At 33.9% G+C, this 17824-nt stretch overlaps 1 protein-coding gene and 1 long non-coding RNA gene across 2 annotated transcripts in view; both read right to left on the bottom strand.

Moving 5' to 3' along the window:
• The window catches only part of LOC121397725, a 28511-nt gene extending 23724 nt beyond the window's left edge, over positions 1–4787 (bottom strand). The window contains exon 1 of the long non-coding RNA XR_005963869.1: positions 4432–4787. This is a non-coding gene — a long non-coding RNA (uncharacterized LOC121397725). The remainder of the gene's footprint in view (positions 1–4431) is intronic.
• An 8461-nt stretch (positions 4788–13248) lies between these two features.
• Positions 13249–14767, bottom strand: pou4f4.S (POU class 4 homeobox 4 S homeolog). The gene is made up of 2 exons (NM_001085731.1): positions 14648–14767; positions 13249–14160 (listed from the first exon to the last, which is right to left on the bottom strand). Exons 1-2 carry the CDS (start codon positions 14765–14767, stop codon positions 13249–13251), a joined length of 1032 nt encoding a protein of 343 aa, NP_001079200.1.
• Positions 14768–17824: the final 3057 nt, after the last annotated feature.

Genomic DNA, 17824 nt, shown 5'->3' with positions numbered 1-17824 from the left:
ATCCTTCGTTTTCAAGCTGCCTAATTTAACAAAGACTGTGTGAGTTCATGGCACTGGTTTCTTGTACATCCTGTTCCCCCCCCCCAAAAAAAGGGATATTAATATTTTAAGAGGTTTTTTTATATAATGAAATAAATTATAACCCATCCATCATGTAATTTCAAAAACATTCACACAATAATCTTATAAACATTTAAAGAATTTAGTACTGTACAACACAAATAGTTGTGTTTCTGCTTGCAACAGAATATTTAAAATTTTAGCAACTTTTATTACAGTGGGTAGTAGAATGTAAGCTCTTCAGGACAGAGACCTCTATTCCAAGTTTGTTACTTTTGCTGCAGTGTTTTACTGTATTGTAGCCATGTAAAACACTGGAAAATACTGTCATACAAATCAGTTTTAAATGCATATCTGCATTAAGATCAAGATAGAGAGAAGTGATTGATTATATTGGCAATATCTATGAAGCCTGACATGACCAGGGACAAATTAAAATGTGGCTTTTATAAGCACCCATGTATAAGAATCCCTAGAACCGTTTACAAGCAGCACTTGTTTGCTAGATCAATGACTTTACTGCTACCCCTGCAAGTCATTACTACTTTATTGAAGCTGGTCATTCATCGAATGGAGATCTCAAACTGTCACTCCTATTCTACGTATGATAAGAATGGGGAAAACCATAATAATAAAATATGAAAGACCAAAAAGGAGTGAACTCCGGTCATGAAGTAAGAGAAAATAAAGGGGTGAATGTAATTAAAGTAGCAAAGAAAAAAACAATTTGCACCAATAAGAATAAAATTCCACATATAATATTGTGCCTTAAACTGTTATTGCATTATGAATTTTAATTGCGAATTAAATTACGAATTTTAAGTGCTTGAAGGTGTTGTAATCTTTTGGAGCAAACATAACGACTTTTTCCGTAAAAAGTTTTATTATATTTACTGCGCAGTGGCGCAAACTTTAAATTCGCAAGCGGTCTTCCACTGTCGGAAGTGGTCACTAAACAGTTTCCGGGTTCACAAAAGCTATATTAAATTCGCACAAAGCAAAATTTGTACGCACAAAGGCATAACTTTTATAACATTCCCCTTGATTTACTTGGACCTAAAGATTTGTCATTTACAGCAGCAGGAAATAGAAGATGACTGACTGGTTTATGGAATGCCAAAGAACTATTCAAGTCTGGGAAAGTGCTTTATATGAATCAAGTTTTCAATTAATGGTTGGAATAATCAAATGCATTGGAACTGGCATACGATAATATAGTGGGTGTGACATTCCACTTCTTAGGGGGTTATTTACTAAGCTCCGAATACCCGAAATTCCCCAAAATCCGAAAAATTTACGATTTTTTGTGTTATAATAGGCTTTTAAAAAAACCACAAATTTTTCAGAATTTATTAAACCCAGAGGGCTAAAAAGCCCGAATATAAAAACACTGTATCTCAAACCTGTCGAGGTTGCATAAAAGTCAATGATGGGAACAGTCCCATTGATTTTTGGTTGTGTCGGGGTTTTCAGGCAATTTCACAATGTTTTCTGAGCTTTCGGGTGAAAACTCACGAAAAAATCGTGAAAATTGGAGCTTTTCCCGCAAAGGTAATTTTTGGGAAAATGTAATAATAAATAAGTGTTAAAAACCCAAGCGGGTGAGATCAGAGTTTGTAGCAGCCGATATTGAGATAAATTCGGACCTTGATAAATAACCCCCTTAGTATTAGGGAGTATTATTGGGAGGTATGGGGAAAGAACCATCGTACTCTATGCCCAAATGCCATTTCCCATAGTAAATTTGGATTATTTGGATAAAATGGAGTCTATTGGAGACTTCCTTTCTGTAATTAATCAGGAACTTTCTGGATAACAGGTTTCTGGATAACGGATCCCATACCTGTACTAGATTTGCGAATTATAAAAGGTACTCAGGAAGTTATTTTTGCTTGTAGAAAATCATATGACTGCATCTATTATAATATTCAAGAAATGCTGTGTATAATATAATATATAACTATAATTTAATCTGTAGAGTGTTGTACCCCCTTTCCATGTACATGTATTATCTACATTTAGGGGCAGATTTATCAAAGGTCGAGGTGAATTTTCGAATGAAAAAAATCGAATTTCAAGCTATTTTTTTGTGTACTTCGACTAGGGAATAGTCCAAATTTGGTTCGAAATTTATCATGTACTGTCTCTTTAAAAATTTGGCTTCGATCATTCACCATCTAAAACCTGCCGAATTGCTGTTTTAGCCTATGGGGGACCTCCTAGAAGCTATTTGGAGTCAATTGGTGGACTTCAAGTGAGAAATCAAAGGTTTATTTGGGAAAAACTTTGAATTGAATACGATTGAATGTGCTATTCCTTCAATTCGTCCAATTCGGACCTATTAGATCGAAAACTGACCTATTCAACCAAAAAAAAACTTCGACTTAATGACGGTTGGTCTTTTTGAATTCGAATTTCAAAGTTTTTTCAATTTGAAATTCGAAACTTGATAAATATGCCCCTTAGTGGACAAAATAGACAGAATGCAGGAAGGGACAGGTGAGAAAAAAAACAAGCAAATTAAGGGGCAGATTTATCAAGGATCCAGTTTTCGCGTTCCCATAAATTTGAGTTTGAATCAAAATTTATTAAAAATCTTTGATCAAATTCGATTCAAGTTTTTTAAAAAAAAAATGAAAAAAAAAATTTTTTTTTTCAAAAGTCCACCAAATGACTCCAAATTGATTATAGGAGGTCCCCCATAGGCTAAAACACCAATTCGGCAGGTTTTAGATGGCAAATAGTCTAATTTGAATTCTTAAAGAGACAGTACATGATAAATTTCAAAATTCAAATTTCGATTTTTTTTTACATTTGAATTGAATTCGGACTATTCCCTAGTAGAATTACACTAAAATAAACTCAGAATTTGAAATTAAAAATTCAAATTTTCAATTGACCCTTGATAAATCTGCCCCTATGTATTTTTCCATACACAGGCCTGAAAGAACTGCAATTCAAATGAATAAATTTAGGATGTGTGCTGCAAAGAAAGATTTTTTTTTTATATCCACATGTTTGAAAGAGGCACAATGCAAAATAATATATTTTTTTTCAATAACTACTTCATAAACTACCAGCAAGACCACAAGAAAAATGCTGAAAAATAAAATGAATCCAATTATTAACTAGTAAAAGTCACATGATATTTTATTTCCCTGGAAATTTTTCAGAAAATCCCAAGGTTAAAAAAAATCCTTTTTACAGTCTATGCTACTGATTTTTGTGTTAGATTCCAGGCTCTTATAATCTCGTTTGTTGGATTATTACAAGGAGTCACTGTACTATGGAGTTCAGAATGTCTTCTGACCTTAAACACCAAAGCAATAGGACAACATAAAACTCAATGGTTAGGAAAAGAGGTACAGCAAATAAAAAAAGAAAAGGAAAAAGTGTAGGTTTTATCAGATAAAAAGGTATAAATGCAGAGCTACAGAAAACTATAATTACAAATAAATGTATACAAAGCTACATCTGGGACAAATGCTTTGCCCTCAACTCCCCTTTCACAAAAGAGAAAAAACACCAACAAAACAAAGCTTCTGTGTTGTGGAAATGAGGCACCTGTAGCTACATGTACTTATAGGATAGAAAAAGGAACATTTAAAAAACAGTACTGTGTAAAGGGTTTGATTTAACAATGACTTTTAATCTGTGAAACAACACATTTTCCAACTGTAGCTCATTTTTTTTATTCGTGTTAAATAATATTACAAATTTTAAAATATTCATTATGAGCTAAAATGTTCCATATGTAATTTTATAATGAATATTTAACCATTATTAACATTTTACACTAACAGCATAGTTAAGCAGGTTAAGCAGGTCTCCTTTGCCCGGGGAAAGGGAAAATAACTTTTAAAAAGACATTATATAGCTAACTGAGCACTACCGTATAATAATGTTAACATTATGCCATTGTTTCAAGGAGGACAGAGAACCTTTTCTAACAAGCAATTCTGTTTTGACTTTTTCTGTGTACAGATCTCATGTGTATTATTTAATAGCAGTACATATTCATTATTTCCTATGCAAAGACACAGCTCCAGAGGGCTAATTTGTCTAAGATTCAAAAGTGATCAAAGGTTGATAAGTGATCACGCTACTGACATTGCAAAGGCAATTGAATGTTTAATGATGTTAGTATTACTAATTGTTACTCTTTTCTTATGTCTCTAGTGTTTCCATAGTTGCTCAGTATGTTGATATCTTTAGTTATCACAAAAGTAGGGATTCTACAAGTTACTCTAATAAAATCAACTGAAAATTGGTTACATTTGCAATATGAAAATACATCTCAACTCTATTATGTATTCTGAATAACATTTAAAATGTTTATTATCAGTTCTTTGTAAGAATAAAATATCTTACCTGGATTCGTCCAACAAATATGTTCTTATTGATATTAAGGGGGGCAAAATAGAAGCAGCGTAAAATACTCTTCATAAGACTTCAACTCCACCCTTGCATTTGCTCAAGCCCTTTGAATTTGTGAAGGGAAAATACCGACTTGCCTTTTTATTATCTCAGGTGATAAATATTGCATTGCCTGCATTTAAAACTTTTAATACTAGGGGTGTGAGATGTGGCACCTGTTATTTTTTCATGACTTGGAAAGACTCATTCTTGTTCGCTTTTATGGAACATCGGTCACATGAAGTTTGGTCCCTTCTTTCCCTATAATCTTCTTGGGGGGGACCAGAGCTGCAAAAATGAAGGGGGCTGAAAACGCATGATTGTCTGATGTGCCTACAATGGAAAGAAAGGGAGAGAGAGAGAGAGAGAGAGAGAGAGAAAGAGAGAGAGAGAGAGAGAGAGAGAGAGAGAGAGAGAGAGAGAGAGAGAGAGAGAGAGAAAAGGGCCCTGCTAATGTTGCGCTGAAATTATTCTCAAAGGCCCCCCAGGCTGCACTCAGCATCCAGACTTCATTAAAATTTCATACCAAGCACTTGGCCAAGGTCTATTTATGAAAATGTGCTTTCCGCTCTATGCAAAAAAAAAAAAATTAAATAAATAAATAAAATAAATAGGGAATTAAATAAGAGAACAAAGAAGAATAACCCATTAATTATATGTATATACTGTAACTATGTATTTAAATATGTGTGTCTTTATGTAGATGTTCTTGTGTGCTGATGCATGGCTAATGAATGATGGATGTAAATTTGTTCACACAAACTGTATGAACGGTACTGTATATGTTCATTCTGCTTTCAAAACAGGTGGCTTACAGATTCACACAAACACCAACATTTGTATCTGTAATTAGGTATGAATAGGAAATATTAATGTATTTTATAATAGCAGGATAAAAGGATAACTGTTCCATGTTCCAACTGTTAAATGTTCCTTGTGATAATTATATAATACCAACTGGAAAATCAGGAACCTTGGATTTTGCAAGTAAAAAGGAGCAAATTTTATTTTTTATCAAAGAATGAATCCATCTTTTCAGGAATATTTCAAACCAAGCTGGCCTATTGAATCAAAATTGGTATCTTTCATTGTCCATAGTATTCAGCGATCCCGTACGTTTGATCAATATCGACACTGATAATATATACACTTTCCCGAGGATTATTCAGAAACAAATTAATTTTGTGTGTGTATCTGATCTCCTGGGGGCAATGTAATAAAAGTTGCAAAGTGCAAAACAATTTGCACATATAAGAATTAAAATTCGCATTTTGCAATGTCATATTCTTCCTTAAACTCAGGGCCAGGCCGTGCTGACAGAGCACCCTAGGCAGTCCCCCGTGTGCGCGCACGTGCGTGCGATCGGAACTCTTCACGCAGACGCGCTGAAAAGTGCGCGCTCGCAACTGTACACATGTGCATGAGCGCATGCGCTGCATAACCAGGCATGTTACCAAGGGGAAGGGCACGGGAGGGAGTGACGGAAGGAGGGGGAAGTGCAAGAGGGGAGGAGAGGCTAGAGAATGGGTGCTAGAGCAGCAGGGGAGGAAGCTGTGTGAACTGTCAGGTAGGCAGAAAACGTTTGAGTAGGTACCTGCCCAGCGCCCCCACATCTTTGCGCCCTAGGCAGGTGCCTCTTCTGCCTACCCTTAGTTCCGGCTCTGCTTAAACTGTTGCACATTTTAATTGAGCATTGCCCACTTTTAAGAAGTGCTTGAAAGTGTCGTAATCTTTTGGAGCAAACAAAACAACTTTTTCAGTAAGAAGTTTTATTACATTCACTGCACACTGGCGCAAACTGCAACATTCACAAACCTTTTTCCACTGTTGGAAGTGGTCGCTAAAAAGTTTCTGGGTTCACAAAAGCTATATTGAATTCATACAAAGGAAAATTTGTACGCACAGAAGCAGAACTTTCCACATTGCAAATATTTTTCCCGTTACTGACTTTAACTATTGACTATTAAATTCCCAATCACTGTTTTAATATATTGTATTCTCTCCCACCCATTTTAACTTCTCTATTTCACATCTTCTCATCATTCTTTTCATTTTATTTCTCAAATATTGTATCCTATATATTTTAACTGCCTGTTACAAACACATTAGTACTTTCCCTGTCCCACACATTCATATATTTTTCCCCAGTCATTCTTGACACTATGGGGGTTATTTATTAAGCTCCGAATGTCAAAAACCCCAAAAAAAATTTTATTTTAGAATCCGAACTTTAGTGGAAAAAAAAAATTTCCCAGATTTATCATACCCCAAGGATGGAAAAAGTCAGGGTCCGAAAATCCGGCATCTCAGAACTGCAGAGGTTGCATATAAGTCAATGGAAGAAGTCCCGAAGATATCCGATCTGCGCTGGGTTAAGTGCAATAATCCAAAGCATTTTGTGGTTTTTGGCCAAAAATTCGAGTTTTCTGGTGGAAAATCTGAAAAATTCATAAGATTCCTTTTTTTCATGATTATTTCGTTTTTTTCCGCCCAGGAAATTTTCGGGAAAATGTATTGATAAATAAGGGGAAAAAACCTGAGCGGATTTGGTATGAGTATTTTTCAGAAAATATTCTGACTTAGATAAATGGGCCTCTAGATTTCCTTGACATTCTATCCCCCATTCTTCAATGGAATCATACTAGCTCATGCATTCTAACCATGTTATCCCACTCATTCTCACCATTTGATGCTAGCTGTTTTATTACATACATCCGTGGCCACTCTATCCTGTTCAATATAACCATTTTATTTTAGATATAATAAAGAATTTCTTGGAGTCTAGCCATACAAGTAGAGAATCTCACCAGTTTACACGTGGGGTCTAGGTTTACAACATGCCTCAGACCAACAGCTCAAGATGGAGGCATCAGACCACAGAAAATAAACAGCAGGCACTCACTGATCCCACAGACAGACAAGGTAAACTGCAGACTTTATTTCAGACAAATAGTACATCAACAGTGTACATTTGCCTAAAATACAGTCTGCAGTTCCTTTACTTTGACTATCTGTGGGATCTGTTAGTGCCTGCTGTTTTCTTCCTTGGTCTAACCACTTTATTCTCCAATTTTAAACATTCCATGCCATCTATTATCAACAGTTTATCACAGCCTTTTTAACACCATTTGTTCTGACGAAGAACATGTGGCCCAAGTAATGAATATACATTCCATACAAAACACACCATATAAGCAAATACATAATGATTATAGAAAATCAAGATGTATGGAAATTACTATTTCTTCTTTATCAGAAGTGCATTTGTAATTCCAGTTTGCATAATAGCTCATGGGCAGTCATATATCTATCTATTCATATTTTTGTATCTCATTTAATTCACATTAAGACCTTTGTCTTTGAACAGAACTGTTTCTGTCCATGGTCCTGATGAACCTCTTAAAAAGTTTCTGTGAAGTTCTGGGATGCCCTACACCCTCTGTGCAACCACTCCTACAATAACAGTCCTACATAATTTAAAAGGGCAGCCATCACAAGGACCTAAGAGATGCTAACATGATTAAAAACAAGTCTCTCATTCAATGGGAAAGTGTACACAATAAAATATATTCTCTGTCTAATACCCACTGAGAGGGATTAATGTGGTCCCAGGCAAAATGCCAAATTGTGAATCTGAGTGAGTCTAAAACCATACTGAGTGATGAGACGAGTGGATTGAAAGACACTGTAGATACATTAATGAGAGTTAGAGATATTTCTGCAAAGTTTACTGCAAACTTAAACCATTCTCAGAGCACTCCATTGATTTCTAAGTGTCTCTTTCACTTGACAAAACTCAACTAATTGTTTCAGTGGCAAAATAATGTTGCAATCTCCATATAGAAGAAACAATTAATAGTGTTTAAAACTGGAAGCTCATACTTCAATCAATGCAGCTTTATTCATTTTTTTTACTTACTTTTGTCTTAGAAAAAATATTTTTTTTTGCTACCTATCAAAATATCACTTGTTCAGGGATTTCCATCACCTATTGTTAGTTGCAAACCACCAAGTAACACCTCGTGAGTTGCCTCACGAGGAGACTTCGGAAAACGAAAGTGCCATGCCGCAGGTGATTTTTCATTCTAGCAGGCGGAAGACAGGGGGAAGCAGTTCTGGGAGATTAGTCACCCAATAGAAGAGGCGATTAGTCGCCGGGAGACTAAATCTCCCCGAATCTCCCAGTGTGACCTTACCCTAAAGTCATCAATGGATATATTCAAATATAGTTACAGATGTGATGTTTAGCTTATAATCAAAGAGACATAATAATCACTTTGTTCTTATTAGCACTAATAATATGTGTGTGTGTTCTCACAAATAAATGAGAGAATTAATGACTGCTGAATTCATAATTAGAAAGATGAAAATTTTAACAATGAATTTGCTTAATAGATTGAGTGTTAATAAATATGTATTACCTTTTTGGGAAATAGCACAAAGATTTCAGAATTAAATCAATGTGTTTAAGAGCAAAGCAGCATTTGTGATAAAGATTTATGTACATTTTAATAGTCACATCTCTATTTTGTCACATTTATCATATTTCAACAGTTGTAATATAGTAATAAATTGTACAATGAGATAACTCTTACTGCTCTGCAGACTACAACAGAATCAATATGTTTGTATCTTACATTCATTATTCATTAGAGCAGGGATTTTATTCTGGATTCCTGCCTTGGTAAATACACATAGAGAAGGATATAATCTCATTACATATGTCAGTTAAATGTTTATTTTGTGAGCACATTGTTTTAGTTCAGTTTAGCTTGTAGTATGTGTCCCAATAGGCAGATGATATTTCTGCAGTAAAATAAAAAGTTTAATAGGGTAAAGGACTAGCTGCTATCCAGTACCTGTACCTGTATGCAAAATAATGAATATGTTTTTATTTAGATATATGTTGTAGACAGCTGTTAATGTTTTATTCTTTAAAACCTGTATACGTCACTCCATGAATCCTACTAATGTCTGCAAGAGCTCCCAAGTTAATTATTGATGAAAATATGTCACATCTCTTATAAAATGGGGTAAGTGAGGTCTTCTTTTAGTTCTAATGCAGATTCCAGATTACACAATGCAGTATAATACTTAACAATCAACTTTACATAGCGGATGCACAGATACATACTGTATATATATTTTATTAACAAGTATTTATATAGCGCCAACATATTGCGCAGCACTGTGTATTTTTAATCAATAATCCCTACAAAAAAAAGTTTTATCAGAGGTATTCATGTTCTCAGTGATAATATTACATCTTTATTATCCATTTTATCAAACATTCATTCCATCAGAAGAAAATCTGCAATTTACAGCTACACTTTAAAGGAGAAAATGAAACTGGTTTCTTCTGTTCCTATTTTTTTCACTGACCATTTTCCCTTTAAGATGTCTATACACTGTGATATATGTGTCACTGCCTCAAATCATCCAAAACTGGCAGCAGGTATTGTACATTTATTGGCACTTCTTTATACCAAACAATTATATCTACAACTCATTTTTGTTATCCTCTGTTATTAACAGGGCAACCAAAAGTGCCAGGAACATATTTTTATTGAAGGAAGGAAATGCAATAAAAGCTATTCATTTTCTGATCTGTAGCACTGACATTTATTACAACTTATCTTTTGGTCTCAACTATAAAGTGTTTCATATCCATTCTGGCTAAGAGAATACTTGGGGGAAAACCTTTCTGATATTTGATCCTTGGTGCAAAAGCATCCTTTTCATGCACTTAGATTAAAGCACTTATTGACATTTCGTTTGTATGTTAATGAAATATTTCTTTGATTTTTTTCTTTAATGCTTATTTTAGTCAATGCACTTGAATTCATTTTGGAATGAAACTGGTTTGAAATATTTAAAAGTAGCATTTGACATTTTGCAGTGGTGTAGAGTTTAGCAAATATGATATTTAACCCTGGGAGTCAGATACATAAAAACCATCTAATGGAGAACAAACCACCGGATTTATTCATACATTTAGTTAAAGTGAAATTTGTGTTTTTAAATAAATGTGTTTGTGGAGTGAATGCAAAACACACACATGTGCATTTACTTTGCTATAAGCAATTCATAAAGCTTTACATACTACATTTGAAGCATTTTAGATATTTAGAAGGTAATAAAGCATTAAAAATAAATATGTATAACCAAGCAAAGGGAAATATTTATTAAAGCATTAGCATATGTTAGAATGTTTTATTACATTTTACTAAAATTAGTTTTATTAAATTTCTATTATTATTTAAAGAAATAAAAATAGAACACATTGAACCATAACTGTAATTTTTTTGATAATTTATCTTTGACATTATACTTTATACCTTATTTATCTGTGCCATTGCCATTTGCGATTAAATAGCTGTGATTAATTATACATATAAATAGTTTTCAACATACCTTGTATGCATCTTTAAAGTACATAAGCTTCAAATGACAAGTATTTCTAAATTTGTTAAATCAGATGAGAACGCTGGGGTAAATGAAGAGGAGCTATAATTTGTAAGGGAAGTTAGCAGCTTTCCCCTGAATTAACCAAAAATCCTAATTTGATAAAAATACAGTTGTGTTATTTGCAACAGATACAACATGGTAATATTACAAAGCTATGTATTTTTCGATCTGTTAATCAATGGGTTTTATTAATACCATCAATACCCCCCCAAAAACGTACATTAATTGCTATTATTTAAGTAGTAGACTTTTTGTTTGGATATTTTTATTAAAGGTAGAAGAACATTATTTTCTAGAACTATTCTATGTAAAATAATTCTGCAGTAACAGATTACAGAATCTTGCATACACATCTCCTCTACCCTCTCTTTCTGATAAATATAAACCCAAAATCTCTCAGAAATTTTTAATGGTCAATGATGCTATTAAGATTGTTCTGCAATTACAGATGGTGGCACCACGAGAGTTTAAAACGAAAAATGTGTGCATACATTGATTACATGAGATTTTAATTCTTGCTGTAATAAAAGTGCTTTTGCTAGATGTTGCTTAACACAATCCCATGTCTTAGTTAGGATAAGCCTTGTACGAAAACTATTAAATTACAATATTACTGCTTAGACATTATAATACATTTTCCTTACAGAATATCTATATCTATCTATCTATCTATCTATCTATCTATCTATCTATCTATCTATCTATACATACAGTATATATATATATATATATATATATATATATATATATATATATATATATATATATATATATATATATATATATATATATATATATATATATACACACATAAAATAATCTGCAAATTGTTTAAAAAAAGAACAATAAATATAAAATTATATTTCATTATTTCCTTGAATAAAAGTTTGGTTGTCATAGCTAAAATATTTTGGATAACAACATTATTAACAAATAATGTCTCAACTCAACCCATATATAAAATACTTAAATAAAATATACCCTTCAAGACTGATAATTCATATTTTATGCTTAAAAGTGTAATGATGTATTTTTTTTTATTTTGTAATATTTAGCAAATTGCTAAATTTCAGAAAAATGACATCTTTTTGTGATCAGTTACTAATCATTTACTATTTGCCATTCAAAATATAATAGTATTCTAAAATGTAATGTTTCATTATTATAAGACAGATATAAAAAATCGAAATGCATATAGCCTGTATATAAATATACTTTGAAAACAACAGTACGGAGAAAAAAATGAGGTAAATCGTGCATGGTTTATTTGAAATTCTGTAGCATACACAGACACAGAATGTCATTCATTACACACATAGAAAAGTAAATATTCATAAAAAAAGAAACAGAGGGAAATGTCTCTATTATATGCCAAGCAATATGTGTCTTGCCAAAAAAGTGCAGTGTTAAATATTTCCAAAATAATTAACTTTAAATATCATTATGTCATCCGTAATGTTTAAGTTAAACTTTCGAACTTTAAAAAATAAAACTCTCATCTGTGTCGTCACTTTTCATCAGAATAAAAATAACGCTCACACGCATGAATAGGGATACTGTGCTTCATCACCGCAGACAATAATTAGTCCCCAAATGTATTGTCACATGTATTTCAAGGGAAAACACAGGAATAAATATGAAAAAAAGCTGATTTGATTGTCAAAGCATCTTTGCAGTGAAATTGCAGGGATATGACTATTTCATCTTGCTTTTCTTATCTATAAAGATTCGTTTCCAGATGTGCTTTCTAGCTGCTGATGAGGTAGAAACAGAACATTTATTGCGAATGTGATGGAATTTGTAAGATGGAAAAGTGAAGTAAACCATGCAGTGACAAGGCTGATTTTAGGTGGATTTCATTTTATTTAAATTAAATTCAAGGTTTTGTGTGCTGTACAGCAAATTATATTAATAATAACTTAAAACTTTTAACCATAGGTGCAATATCATCACAGAATATTATTTACAACAATAAATATAAAAGGGAAGGTCAAACTGAGAGATTAGATATTTCAAGTTTTGTTAGCTGGACTTTCATTCATTTCCATGGCCTTTAGATTTTTATTTAATAAAGCAAAGGTAATATGAGTCAAAGACTCAGTCAAACCAAAGACAGAATCCCAAACTTTCCACTCACCAGTACAACTTTACAGGTGTTCCAGTGACAGTCCCTTATGAATTCATTTATTTGCCAAAGCATGAAGACAAAACTGAAGGATGAAATGATACACACACTGTATCGCAGTGTATTTAAATTCCCTTAGAATGAGATCGGTTTCATAGTTCAAAACAGTGCTTTGTTTTTCAGTATGTTGCAGAAAACTTCATCCGCTTTTGTTTTTGTCTTTGATTACAAAACCAGACTCTAACTACATTCTTTTTCAAGTCAAGTTTTTCTGCAATAGCTGCAATCTTCTCTGAAGAAGGTCTTGGCTGAACAGCAAAATAGGCTTCTAGAGATCTTTTTTCTGGAGCTGCAATAGACGTACGTTTACGTTTCTTGTCTCCCCCAGAAAAGATTTCAGGTTTGGCCATTTTCTCCCTTTGTGCTCTCTCTGCTTCCTCTAGCCAAGCTTCTAAAATAGGTTTCAGAGCCACCATGTTATTATGAGATAATGTAAGGGATTCAAATCTGCAAATTGTGCTTTGGCTGAGGCAACCGACACCTGGAATCTTCAAATTGGCCAAGGCAGACCCCACATCAGCCTGTGTTACCCCAAGTTTGATTCTCCTTTGTTTGAACCTCTCAGCAAATGATTCAAGTTCTCTGGGGTCTGTTTCACTTTCAGAACATGACATTGTTGCATGAGATGCCAATGCATGGTTATGAGCTAAGTTCATGGATTGCGTGTGGTGGGCCATGTGGTTAATGGCTGACATATGGGCATGTGGATGGGAGGGTGTTGATCCAACATCTGGTCCTGGGACACCCCCTAAGGTAAGAGCTGGATTTAGATGGTCTAATAGATCGCTGTCTAAGCCTTGTGAAGGCTGGTGGTGGTGATGATGGTGATGTGAGTGGTGGGTTGTTAAAACAGAAGGGTGATGTAGATGCATTGATGAAGAGGTTGGAGTGCAGGATACACTGCTCATTGTGTGGTATGTGGCATCTGGTTTGTAAGGATTTGTTTTCTGTGATAAAATATCCACGGCAGCCAGAGCTTCAGCTCCTCTAAGCAAAGTCTCATCAAAACCAGCAAAGATATTACTTTGAAGCTGAAAAATAAATAAAATGCAATGAAGCTTTGAACTTTTGCACAGTGCTAATAAAAATAATTTTTAAAAGAGTGCAAACACATTTAAAACACTATATATTTGGCATTTCTTTGTTTTCTTCCAAAAAATATATTTTTACATTTATACTACACCTAAAAGTGTCTAATACATGTAACATCATTGAAAATATTACTCTATGAATAATATGTAGGCACAGCATTCATGTTGCACAAGTGAACGTTTTTTTGAAATATGCTCTCCAAAAAATATTCACAAAAGGAGCAACGTGTATTTTTTACTATGCACTGAAATTATATTTAATTCCACAGTGGATTCTCATTTAAATGTACCCATTCAGTTGCTAGTGTAAAATATTAATATTGCAATGGACAGGATTTAGGGGTTGAGGGTATCAGATGAATAGCCTCATTATTTTAAACATAGTGCGGCTTCATAAAGCATATATAGATAACAATCTGAGGCTTACCTGTGGGGCAGGAAGACAGGCTCTCCGAATGGCTTCTGAGCTGGTGTGAAGTGGAGTATATTTGTGTTCATGTAGGATAGGATGCATGCTGAAAGCCTGCTTACTGTTCATAGACATCATTTTTGCGGAGACCCGTGTTGCTAGAGCATGAGCAGGTTGGAATTTGGTTAAGCTTTGCTCTTTTTGGTGTGTTGTTATTGTCTGACTTCTTATCACAGTATCAGTGGCAGTGACCCCTCCTCGCTGCTTTTGGATTGGAGAAGCTGAAGAGCAAGGACTCCTCCTTAATGAAAGATGAGCTTGAGGCAGTGAGATCACTGGCAGCATCACCCAACCACTCCTTTAGACATCCCCTGAGTCCTAATGAACAGCAGGCAGTCAGGTGGCCGATGCTGTATCCTGATACCATTGTGTGCAGGAACTGTTACATTGCATAGCATGCAGCTCTCCGTAAGAGGATCTTCCAATCTCCAATTAGAAGACAATGGAAGAAAAGGCATCCAAGGGAGGAAATTACTAGCTGCAATAATTACAAGTGACATACAGCTGGCAAAGCGTTACTGCAAGTCTCCATTCAATATCACACAGCAGTCAAAAGCTGTACCTTCTGAATGTGATATCTGCATCTAGCAACCTGGCTGTAACAGGGTGTATTTATAAACATTAATGCAGTTTATACACACACATATATATATATATATATATATATATATATATATATATATATATATATATCAAACAAAAAACAGACCGCACTCATAGGTAAAAAAAACGTATGTGTTTATTCAACGTTTTGGCTCTTGAACGTGAGCCGTTCTCAGGAAGTGGTATATATATATATATATATATATATATATATATATTTGCGAAAAAGAGCGACACTCACAGGTTGTTTTCAGTGTAGATAAGTTGTGCTTTATTCCACTCAACGTTTCGATCCCTCACAGGGATCTTTGTCAGGAGACTTAACTGTGTTAACGGAGTGCACCTTTGGATTTCGTATATATATATATATATATATATAGTGATATATATATATATATATATATATATATATATATATATATATATATATATATATATATATATATAGTGATATATATATATATATATACATATAGTGATATATATATATATGATTTGAATGTAAAAATAAAAGTTACTGCAACCACAGTATCTACTGTATACATGTTTTTGTTTTAATTGCACTGCATACAGGGAATAATTCTTCCCTCTGACCAGGTCACACTGTTTGCATTGTGGCTCAGCACATGTCACACCTGGCACTGGCCTGAAATTAATCCCATCTGCCCAAAGTACTTCGACCTTTAGTAGGTGAACTCTTGGGGGGTTATTTATCAAAGTCCGAATTTATCTCAATATTTTATGAAAAAAACTCCGGATGGCTTTTTTGGGCTTATTTATTAATAAACTTTTCTGAAAGTTTTGTTTGCAGGAAAAAAATGCGAAAACAAACGTAAAAAATCAGATTTTCACAATTTCGTCCGATTTTCAGGATTTTTTTTGGATTTTTCACCTCAAAACTCCGAATTTTGCCGGAAAACTTTGAGGTATTGCCATAAACCCGGCACACATCCGACTTCTCCCATTGACTTATATGCAACCTCGACACGTCCGAGATGCTGGATTTTCAGAAACAGACTTTTCCATCCTCGGGGTTTAATAAATTCTGATAAATGTGTGATTTTTTTTAAAAGCCCGATTTTATAAAATAAAAATCACAAATTTTTTGTGATTTTTGCATTCGGAGTTTAGTAAATAGCCCCAAGGGGTTTCTTCCATGTTGTCTAAATGATGGAAAGGTACTTTAAAGAAGTGGTAGAAAGACATGCCTTCTAGAAAAATAATGTAATTTCTTTATCTGGCTATGGCATTTGGCACTGCCAATATATTATGCATGATGATGCTATCCTATACATAAAAAACAAAGTAAACATATACCAAATTAGAAGCACTGGACATAGCACTGTGCCACTGGATGGTCATGAGCTACAGGGAATTTAAGGGGGTTATTTACTAAAATCCTTCAACCAAACTCCCACCCACAATTTTACGTTATATATCAATAAATTAACTCAAAAAATCGGGTGGGTAAAAAGACTTCATAAAATCATGAAAAGATCCGACACCTGAAAACTTTTTTTTTTTTTTTGAATTATCACCCAAAAAACACAAATTATCCAGATTATCGTAGGAAGCCCAGCGCAGATCATGATATCTTCCAACTGTAAAAGGGACATCTATCATTGACTTCTACATGACCTCTGCTGGTTTGAGATGGAGTATTTTCTGATTCATACTTTAAGCAGTCTCGGGTTTAATAAATCTAAAAAAAAAAAACGTGTTTTTTCCCCACAAAAAATGGTGTGTTCCCCTTTAAACCTCCGATCACAAAAATTCGGACTTTCCAAAATGTATCATGTACAGGCCCTTTAAGAATTCAAATTTGACTATTTTTAATAAATTCCGATAGGTCATTTTTTTTACAAACTCCCATGAACTCTAAATTCGACCCTTTATAAATCTGCCCCATAGTTCAGCACATTTCAGAGCTTCCTGAAGAACACAAAGAAACAGAATTTACTAGATAGCACTATGCACTATGCTCAATAAGAAGGTTGTTTATTAAAGTCCTATTTTTCCTGGTCAGAGTTTTAAAGGGGAAACACTCAGACGAAAAAAACTTTTTGTAATTTATTAAACCCTGATGTTGCTAGAAGTCTGAACAAAAAAAGTACTCCATCTCAAACCTGCCGAGGTCATGTAGAAGTCAATGGCAGATGTCCCTTTTACATTTGGAAGATATCATGATCTGCTGTGGGTTTCGTACAAGAATGTGGAAAAAAACCAGATTTTTTTCAAGCATTTATTAAATCTTTTGCCGCACCAGAATTTTTCTAGGTAATTTATTGTTAAATATAAATGTGGATGGGAGTTTGGTCGAAGTGGTTTTAAGACTTACATGTTTAAATGTTTTTAGTAGCCTTAAGGTATGGTGATCCAAATGACACAAAAGCTCTGTATCCAGAAAGCCCTAGGTCCCAACCATTTTGGATAATAGATACCATACATATACAAGTATGGTAAATTAAATACTTTTGAACATAACACAGTGTACAAGTGCAATACAAGACCTGTATATAAGAAAAAACTAAA

The sequence above is a fragment of the Xenopus laevis genome, chromosome 8S, assembly GCF_017654675.1.
Source record: "Xenopus laevis strain J_2021 chromosome 8S, Xenopus_laevis_v10.1, whole genome shotgun sequence".
In the NCBI taxonomy this organism is placed as follows: Eukaryota; Metazoa; Chordata; class Amphibia; order Anura; family Pipidae; genus Xenopus; species Xenopus laevis.
The sequence above is the reverse complement of the archived record's forward strand: the minus strand, read 5'-3'. Positions and strand labels throughout refer to the sequence as shown.

Coding starts and splice junctions, on each gene's coding strand:
- pou4f4.S (NM_001085731.1), bottom strand. CDS start 14,767: ATGATGTCTATGAACAGTAAGCAGGCTTTCAGCATGCATCCTATCCTA. Junction 14,161..14,647: donor CCTGTCTTCCTGCCCCACAG/GTAAGCCTCAGA, acceptor TTTATTTTTCAG/CTTCAAAGTAATATCTTTGC.